The 9,435-nt window shown below is 39.6% G+C and overlaps 2 protein-coding genes and 1 long non-coding RNA gene across 4 annotated transcripts in view; 1 reads left to right on the top strand and 2 right to left on the bottom strand.

Annotated features, from left to right (window-relative positions):
- The window catches only part of LOC103458935 (uncharacterized), a 1,307-nt gene extending 765 nt beyond the window's left edge, over window positions 1-542 (bottom strand). The window contains exons 1-2 of the long non-coding RNA XR_532646.1: window positions 450-542; window positions 216-370 (exon numbers count right to left, since the gene is read on the bottom strand). This is a non-coding gene — a long non-coding RNA (uncharacterized LOC103458935). The remainder of the gene's footprint in view (window positions 1-215; window positions 371-449) is intronic.
- Window positions 1-4,373, top strand: part of asb2b (ankyrin repeat and SOCS box containing 2b) — an 8,523-nt gene extending 4,150 nt beyond the window's left edge. For both annotated transcript variants that reach the window (XM_008400080.2, XM_008400081.2), the window contains exons 3-8: window positions 250-405; window positions 491-736; window positions 1,690-1,861; window positions 2,707-3,292; window positions 3,617-3,770; window positions 3,874-4,373. In XM_008400080.2, the coding sequence (XP_008398302.1) occupies window positions 250-405; window positions 491-736; window positions 1,690-1,861; window positions 2,707-3,292; window positions 3,617-3,770; window positions 3,874-4,001 (1,442 nt within the window). In that variant the 3' untranslated portion in view covers window positions 4,002-4,373. The remainder of the gene's footprint in view (window positions 1-249; window positions 406-490; window positions 737-1,689; window positions 1,862-2,706; window positions 3,293-3,616; window positions 3,771-3,873) is intronic.
- Window positions 4,374-4,752: 379 nt separating this feature from the next.
- Window positions 4,753-6,616, bottom strand: LOC103458937 (protein FAM181A). Its single transcript, XM_008400083.2, has 2 exons — window positions 6,404-6,616; window positions 4,753-6,324 (listed from the first exon to the last, which is right to left on the bottom strand). The coding sequence occupies exon 2, from the start codon at window positions 6,250-6,252 to the stop codon at window positions 5,482-5,484; it is 771 nt and encodes a 256-aa protein (XP_008398305.1). The 5' UTR covers window positions 6,253-6,324; window positions 6,404-6,616; the 3' UTR covers window positions 4,753-5,481.
- Window positions 6,617-9,435: the final 2,819 nt, after the last annotated feature.

A 9,435-nucleotide genomic window follows, 5' to 3' on the forward strand; every position in this document is an offset into this window, starting at 1 on the left:
CATGCAGAAAGACCCCAGGCCGGGAATCGAACCCAGAACCTTCTTGCTGCAAGGCAACAGCTCTACCAACTGCGCCACTGTGCAGTATATAAAACATGCAAAATGTGAATTTTGAATAACAGATCCCCTTTAAAGAAATTGAATTTAGCCAGTGTTGAACTTCTGGTAAAACTCAGATCCAATAAACTTTGTTAAGCTGTTTTCTAAATGCTTACAGTTGCTTTGTGGGTGTTTTTCTTTCTGCTGCAGCCCATCCAGGCTCAGTGGACAAGCGGACGCTGCAGGAGCAGACTGCGTTGCTGCTGGCCGTGTCCTGTGAACAGCTGCCCTGCGTCCAGTCGCTTCTGGAGTCAGGCGCCGACCCCGACATCTGCAGCAGCAACAAAGAGACTCCTTTGTATAAAGGTACAGCTGTGAAATCAGAGCTGCTAAGAAGTGTGATGACGTACGCGGGTGTGTGTGTGAAATGCTGAGTTCTCTGTCTTTACAGCGTGTGAACTGGAAAACGTGAACATGGTGAACCTTCTTCTGTCACACGGTGCCTCCGTGAACCAGCGGTGCAGTCAGGGCTGGACGGCCCTCCATGAGGCCGTTTCCAGAGAAAACACGGAGATCTGTGAGGTTCTGATCCGAGCTGGAGCCACAATCAATCCAGCAAACACCTACAGCATCACACCGCTCACTGTAGCAGCTCAGCGAGGCCTGAAGAGGGCGCTGTGCTACCTCACTGAGAGAGGTAGCTCCTGAAGAAAACAGTCACTGATTTCATTCTTACAAACCGTATTAAGGTCATTGTGCATAGGAAAGAAAGTACATTTCCTGTCAAAAATATGAGAAATTCTGACATTATTCTGAGAAATTTTCCCAAAAAACAAGGACATTTCTGAGTTTGCAAGGTCTAACATTTTCAAGAATAAATTCAGAAATTGTGAGATTATATAATTTCAGAAATTTTCTAGAAAAAAATGTAATGTCTGAATTCAAAAAGTTCAAACTTTTTAACATTAATCTCAGAAATGTTCTAGGAAAAAACAGGAACATTTGTGAGAGAAAAAGCAAGGACATTTCTGAGTATGGAAAGTCGAAGATTTTGTAGAAAAATTCAGAAATTTTAGATTAATATCAGAAATTGTCTAAAAAAAAACTTGAACATTTCTGTGTCTCAGAAGTTGAACATTTGTGAGAAAAACATGACTTTTTAGATTAATCTCAGAAATGTTCCATAAAAAATCAGGAAATCTCTTGAGTTTGAAACTCTTTGAAAGTTTCTCTAGAAAATTTCATAGATTAATCAAAATTTCTTTCAAATTCTTGACCTGACAAACTGAATTTATTTTTCTGGAATTTTTGTTTTAGATTGATCTCAAAATTTCTGAGCTCTTTCTGCCAATTTCATGACTTTTTAAACTCATGACCATCTCTGATGTCCAAAAGTTGAAAATTTTCTGATAAAAACTCAGAAATGTTCATATTAACTTTGGAAATGTTCTAGGAAAAAACAGGAAGATCTCAAATTTTCTCAACTTTTTCTAGCAAATTTCAGACTTTTCAAATTCAGAAATTTTCTTTTTTTCTGAGAATTAAAAAAAATTCAGAGTTTTTTGGCAGAATATTCTGAGTTATCAATCTGCAATGGTTCCAATATGCTGCCATACATTTTAAATTGTATAAAAAGTGTTGTTTTTTCAGGTGCGGATGTGAACATGCAGACATGCGATGGTGTCACAGCGCTGCATGAAGCCAGCAGGAACGGACACCAGGAAGCCGTTGCTTTACTCCTCTCTAAAAACGCAGATGCCAACATTTCTGATAACTCTGGGCTGCTGCCTCTGCACGTTGCTGCCCAGTCTGGACACCATGAGTGAGTCTGCATGTCTCTTACTTTATTACAAACCAGCAGGTTCATAGGGAACAGAGGGAACAGTATGAGCTTGCTTATTTTATGCTAAATTCATTTTAATTTCAAACATCAACATAGCATCCAGTCCAGATTTTCTCAAACTTTTTTATATCAAGTTCAATTTTTGTTACTTTCCCCCTTTTTTTATTCCATTTTTATTCTTAAAAAAAAAGATAAAGCAATAATATTTGATTTGTGTAGTTCATTGACCTGAATTTACCAAAAGCACCAATTGTACTTTTTTTTTTTTTATCTTGTAATTTGTCTAGAAAACACAAGGACATTTCTGGGGGTGAACCGTCAAAAATATGCTAGAACAAAATCAGAAATATTTTAGAAAAAACTGACTTTTTTTGTCTAAAAAGTAAAAATAAATCGCAAGAAATTTTTAGACAAATCAAAAAAATTTGGAAAAGAAACGTGGACATTTTTTGGTTTGAAAAGTCAAAGAAATGCTAGAAAAAAACGCAGAAATATTTGAAACTCAAATTTCCTATGTTTTTTTTTCTAGAAAATTTATGATAAATCTCAAAATACGAGTTTCAAAAGTTGAAATGTTGCTATAAAAACTGAAATTTTCTAGAAAAAAAGAAAATGTCTTAGTTTGGAAGTCGAACATTTGCTGGGAAAAACTTTTGGAAATTTACAAAAGTTTTTCTCTTGAAAATTTCTGAGATGAATCTCAAAACTTCTAAGTATTTTGGCGGAAATTTCCTCCTGTTTTTCTTCTAATCTAATATCTATATCTAGTACTCAGTAGTTTCATTCTGTAATACAAGTTCTGTGATCACACGTCGTGTTTTCAGGATTGTTTCTCTGCTGGTCTCCGCTACAAGCCGCGCCAAGCTGCGCCACAGCTGGATCAGCCCGCTGCACCTGGCAGCGCAGCATGACCGCCACGCAGCGGCCGCCGCGCTGCTCAAAACAGGCGCAGACGTGAACGCCACTCTGGCGCACAGCCGCTCCGTCCAGTACGCGGACCGGCGCGCCACCGCTCTCTACTTCGCCGTCGCTCACGGCAGCAGGAGGACAGCGGAAGTGCTGGTGAACGCCGGTGCAAACCTGAGCCTGGATCCGGTCAGCCCTCTGCTGATGGCGGCGCGTCAGGGCTGCGTCAGCACCGTGACGCTGCTGCTGGAGCGAGGCGCGGACCTGGACGCCAAGCTCCCGTCTTTGGCGACCACATTCCCAGCTGTGGTTGCGCTCAGCAGGAATAATCTAGCTGTGCTGAAGTGCCTTTTGGACCACGGCTGTGACGCACAGGCCTGTTTCACCTGTACGCACGGTGCGGCGCCCCACCCTCAATCCGGAGGATCCGACACAAGAACTGCTGGCGGCCATGACTGTCTACCTCCTTTAAGCGGTGATGAAAGGCCAGAGCGGGCGACACAGGTGGGCAAAACCAACAACCACATTTCACACTGACAAAATAGGCAGAAGTATGAACTTATTTATTTCTGCTGTCTTCTGCTACTTCTGTCTTCTGGTCTTTCTGTCTTTGGCTGTCTTCTGCTACATCTGTCTCTGTCTTCTGCTATGTTCGTCTTCTGGTCTTTTTGTCTTTGACTGTCTTCTGCTACTTCTGTCTCCAGTTTCTTTTTAAAGCCACTCTGTGTGTCCCCCAGAGTTCCACACAAATAGATGAAACAGAATCACTAGAGCTTCATGGTTTTGGGTTTTTCATGAAGATTGTTTTGCTTTTTTCATGGTTTTCAGTTCTGCGAGTGGATCTCAACCCCAGCCACGTGTAAATGGGCCGGCCCGGTCATAGACCTGCTGCTGGATTACGTCGGCCAGGTGCAGCTGTGCAGCAAACTCTCTGCGCTCCTGGACAGCAGAGACGAATGGCGCGCCATCAAAAGGAAGTCATGTAGGTGCCAGATAAAAATCAGTGCAAGGAAACACTTTGCTTTCATTTCCTCATAGAAAAACACGTTACTTTTTTTAACAAACGTTCTTATCTCGTCTTCCAGTGTCTCCACGTCCACTTCAGCACCTTTGCAGATTAAGGATTTGGACTCAGATGGGGAGAAACAGGAAATCTGTTACAAGTTTGCCTCTGCCAAACAGACTAAAAACATATCTGAGTCCTGACGGCTGAATTCAAACAGATAAACCTCAGATTTTTGTCTTTTTATGCACCACTATATTTATCTTCCCGTTTCTTTTTTTAGTCGTATCTTCAATCTGTTCTGTTTAAATATCTATTTATACTTGAAGCAATGCGACAGCAAGGCCTTTTAATCTGTCATTTACGTTGTGCTTTTAAGAGACCTTCAGAGATGGCTGCCAAAAGGATTTCTTGAGGGAATTTGAGTCTTTTATTTAAAAATAAATCATTTTGGCAAACATTATCCGACAAAGACAGATTTTTGTTGTTAAAAGGGGAAACCGTGACAGCACACAAGTACAACAAACACATTATTTTCTTTCTCTGTGGACACAGTGAAAATAAACATAAAGGTGAAGCTGATTAGTTTATTGGAAAAGTGCAATTTATCCTTTTAGGCTTAAACATCACAAATAGATGCAGCATTCTAGTAAGTGCTTAAAGAAGTGTCCGGTTTCCAAAATACAAGAGAAAAATCATAAACACGCCACATAGCTCACAGTTTCACCTTCCCAGGTGTGCGGTGGCGTTTGTAGAAATACAAAGTCAAAAATTAACAGCAATAATTTGGGTTATTCAGCCTAACAGGTTATATTCCAAAAGTTATATTTTCAGCCTGTTATTCATTCTTTTAGTAAGCTAAATATTTACTTTACAAAAAGTAAATGTTCATTTATTGTATTTGAAGCAAAATATATTTAGATATGCAAATTACTTAAATATTTAGTTAGCAACCTAAATATTTAGCTCTGAGTGTTTTTTTAGTTCTGAATCAATATTTAGTTTCTAACGACATATTTAGCTCCAAACTAAATACTTGGCTTGCTAACTAATGCTAAATATTTGCCTTGCGAACTAAATATTTAACTCAAAAATAAATATTTAGCTCAGAGTTAAACATTTAGTTAGCAAGTTAAATATCTAGCTTGGCCCAGATTTTATTTTGGCAGATATTTTCATCAATTAGCAAATTAATTTGAATATTAGTTAAATATCCAACTCTGAGCTAGCTATATACTTATTTCCAAACTTGCTAACTAAATAGCTCAGAGTTCAACATTTAGCTAGCAAACTATATTTAGCTAGCTCAGGCGTTTACAGAGGAGGTTAGCAAACCCAGCTTTTACTCTGACAGACACTTCCGCCTACTGGCAAGTGAATTTGCATACCTAGCTCTGAGCTAGCTCAATATTTAGTTTGCCGTCTAGCTATTTAGGTCAGAGCTAAATGGGTACCTCCGAGCTAGTTAGCTACCAAGATAGCTTTTAAGTTTGGAGCTAAATATTTAACTTTCAACCGAATATTTAGCTTGCTAAGTAAATATTTAGCTTGTACACTGAGTAAATAAAAAAAAATTAATTACTAAAAATGAATTTGTTTCTCTTGTAATAGGCTAAATGACCCACATTATTTCTGTAAATTTTTGTCTATGACTTTGCAAACGGCACCGCATCCTCATGTGACGGGCAGATTAAATGAACCCAAACACGCTGAAGATCGGAGACTGCACCGTGGCCTTTGTCGGTATCGGTTTCACCACAACGTGCGTGTGGAGTTTCTGCCCGTACGGATCCTCGGACCTCTCCGGCTCTGCTGCCTTGCTCCACAGACCAAAGGGAGGATGCGGAACAACAATCTGGCTGTGGAGGACCTGATGTCCTTGGAACTGGAAGGGGCAGCAGCTGCAGAAACTCACGGAGCGATGTGAAGTCAGATCCAGTTTCAGCACTTCTTTTTCCGCAGAGCTGCGCCTGCCGGATGAGGAGTTTGCGGATTTTTGCGCGTCATCCTGACTCCTTCTCCTCTTTTCATTCTCGCCGCCATCAGATGTCCCCGAGCTGCTGCTTCTTCTCAAATCCAAACAGGGTTTGTCTCTCCTGGCTTTGGTTAGCCTGGGTTCCTCCCAAAACGATGCTGGTAGTTGTCGTTTCCGCATCGGCACCTGGTCCATTACGCCGCCGACGCTCTGCGCATGTTGCGCATCGGAGCTGGCCTCATCCGTCGCAGTCGCCCTTTGACGCTCAGCTCCTCTGGCGCACCTGTAGTCCGCAGAAGTGAGACTCTTAGCTCTAGGGACTCTGGAGAACTTCTGTGAGAAGCGCTTGAGCTGCTTCTGTAGGTATTTCCGGTGATCCACGGAGCGCCTGCAGGGAGCCGACTTATCCAGAGCCGCTTTGATGTCGCTGGACGCCAAATTTACAAAGTTGAGTAAAGTTTTAACTTCGCTGTCTGCGCTTGACATCTTTACCAGAAGCTCCTTGGCTCACTTCATGAGTGCATTATAGAAATATGAACCATAATCCACCGACACAATCTGTGAAATATCATAAATTAGTTTAGATTTTTGCGTAATTGCACACCAATAAATCTCCGCTTCTTAAACTCAAGCTCACCGTTTTAGTCGAAGCTTCCCTCCAGACTGCAGAGGTACTTCAGGAAGCTGAATGAATATAAACCCTTTGTAGTTATGCTCCTTCCCTTGAACCAATCAGCGACCCCAGGCCCCTCACAATGCACTCCAATCAGTCTCCAAGCGCCTTGGTATCAAATTCTTCACCAGCGCAAATTGCTGCCATGGAGATCTGGAAAGCCCAGCCCTGGAAACGCGATATCCCCCCCCCCCTCCCCACCCCAAAAAAACCCGCTTCTAACTCTGCTCCTTTTACGCAAAAAAATATTTCAGCATAAATGAAATATATCGCATTGGACATGCTTTAACTTCCTGTTGCACGGGTTAAAGTTGAGGTTTAATGCCTTCCACATGATGTCAGCTGTAGGATTTGGTGGCGGCGGGGGGATCTAAAGAGCGCATAACCATGGAAAGGGGCTTGAACGCTCAAGAATCTTGTCTTTCTGTTTGCCCCCTCAATCGAGCGACACAAAGGCTGAATTACTCATTCAAACCTGGCGGGACAAAGGGGAAGGAGCTGGATAGCACTCCTGCATTTGTAGTCAAACATTTAGAGACTTAAATCGAGTCGTCATGAAGGAAAAAAGACTCGGACAAAGCCCATAGAATTGCCATCAGCAAACATTTTCCTGTGTCATATTATGGGGTCTCCATGGCTCCCTCTGGCCGGAGGACAATGGCACAAGTTTGCACACCCGAATACTGTCACCCTGCCAACCGCAGCAAGGGCCCAAAACAGGACAATCCCCAGAAAAGCATGGGCTCCACGGGGAAGGCTGCGGCGGAGGGGGAACCGGACTTGTGAAATGCTAATTGAGCTTCATCCCTTTATTGAGCTGGGGAAGTGTCGTTCTGCTGGAGCTCAGCGGCTCAGACAGGAGAGGCGATAACTGAGATTACTTAACCTTAAAAAGCAAAAAGTTAAACATTTTCAGACAATCTCAGATATATTCTGGAATAAACTTTTTTTATTTTTTTAGTTTGGAAAAAAAAATCAAAAATTTTCTAGAAAAAAATCTGAAATTTTGAGATTAATCTCTGAAATTTTCTAGAAAAAAGCTCCCGACTTTTTTGAGTTTGATAAATAAAAATTTTCTAGAACCTCCTCTTCACCAAAAAAGTTAATCTTAGTTTTTTTTCTAGAAATTTTCTAGAAGAAAAAAAGTTTAAAGTTTTTACAAGAAATTATTTCACTTTTCAAACTACAAAATTATTTTCTAGAATTAGTTTTTTACGTTTGAGAACAGAAATTTCCCTTGTTTTTTCAAAAAAATCTCTAAGGAAATAAAATTTCAGAGTTTAAAAAGTTGGAAATTTGCTAGAAAAAAATGAAACTTTAAAATTAATCTTAGAAATTTTATGGAAATAATTAGGACATTTTTAGTTGCAAAAGTAATCTTGTCTAGAAAAACTCAAGATATTTTTTAATAAAGCAAAAAAAAAATATCTAAAAAAGGAAATTTCAGTCTCAAAAATCAACAAAAAAAAATTTTTTTTTAGAAAATAATGGACATTTCTAATTTTCAAAAGTAAAAAATAATTTGAATAAAACAAGCTTGTCCATCTTTCAGACAATTTTAGAGAATCCAGAAATTTTACTCACGTAAGAGCAAAAAGTAAAAACACTCCGAAAAGTAATTTTTCTCGAAAAACTTACTCAAGTAAATGTAACTAGTTACTATTCATCTCTGCTGATATGCGATGCTGTGATCATGTGATGTGTTTTTAGATAATTTAAATTGGAATAAATGTGTAGTTTACTTTTTTATTTACATTTCAGTAAAAACTTGAAAGTCCTTTTCTCCAGTTTTGACTTTAAACTCTCTGGACGGAAGCGACTGATAGTTAGTTAACATCCACGTGTTTCTCCAGGAAAACTTGCTGAAAATCGCAGACATACGTCCCGATTTACGGCCGTTTATTTGGAGATCGATCGACTCCTGCGCTGCGTTTAGAGACGTTGTTCCTCCGGCTGGTTTCTCTGGTTCTGGAGTTGCAGTCGGGCCACATTGTCCCCATCCTCTGGCTCACCTCTGTTTAACTGAAAAGGCTGGTTAACAATGGGGTCCCCCGCCCTCCACCCGCCTGTCACCCACCCACTCCTGTGCTTTTGAAGTGAGGAAGAAAGAGGAAGAGGAAGCTCATCCAGCATCCATCAGTGGTTCCCGATAAAATGTTTGTGGCTCATTTTAGGCTTTTCTTGGTTTGAGTTTCAGAACTTTTTACACTTTTACACAGATTTTATTCCAGCTCTAGGTGTCCTGCACTGCAAAAATACAAAACTTTACCAAGTATTTTTGTCTATTTTTTAGTACAAATATCTTAGTTCACTTGAAATCAGACAAAACTAAGTTATAAGTAACTTCTCAGGAAGACATAAGATCTTATTTTAAGTCACTCTTAAGACGTTTTCCCCGTTTTATAAGTGAAATAATCTGCCAGTGGAACTAGTAATTTCTCATTAGCAAATTATTCACTTAAAACAAACTCTTATGTCTTACTGAAAAGTTACTCTAAGTTAGTTTTGTCTTATTTCAAGTGAACTAAGACGTTTCCACAAACTATAAAAAATACTCGGCAATATTTGGTGTTTTTATGTGACAATTTACATACAAATTCATGATAAATCTTTAAATTCATGCAAACTACACAGAAAGCTGCAACAGAACAGCGTCATTATTTTTATTTTTTCATTTAAAGCACTAAAATAAAACTGAGAATTAAATGAACATAATGTGATTCACACTCCTGTGGTTTTATGTGTAAACATTCAAGTAAAAACAAATACATTCTGAAAATTGAACAGAATATTTTATGATTTTAGTGCTTTGTTGATGGAGTTGGAGGAGATTATAATGCAGATTGAAGCCTCTGTGTGTTTCAGAGCTGGTGGCCTAAATCCTCCTGACTACCAGGAAAAAAATATTGTCCAATCACCATTTTTTTTTTAAATCCCACATTCTTTGTAAGGTAATAAAAGGTTTTATGCACTTTGTCTCTTCCCATAAAATGTGT

This window comes from Poecilia reticulata, linkage group LG22 (genome assembly GCF_000633615.1).
Source record: "Poecilia reticulata strain Guanapo linkage group LG22, Guppy_female_1.0+MT, whole genome shotgun sequence".
NCBI lineage: Eukaryota > Metazoa > Chordata > Actinopteri > Cyprinodontiformes > Poeciliidae > Poecilia > Poecilia reticulata.

Coding starts and splice junctions, on each gene's coding strand:
- LOC103458937 (XM_008400083.2), bottom strand. CDS start 6,252: ATGTCAAGCGCAGACAGCGAAGTTAAAACTTTACTCAACTTTGTAAAT.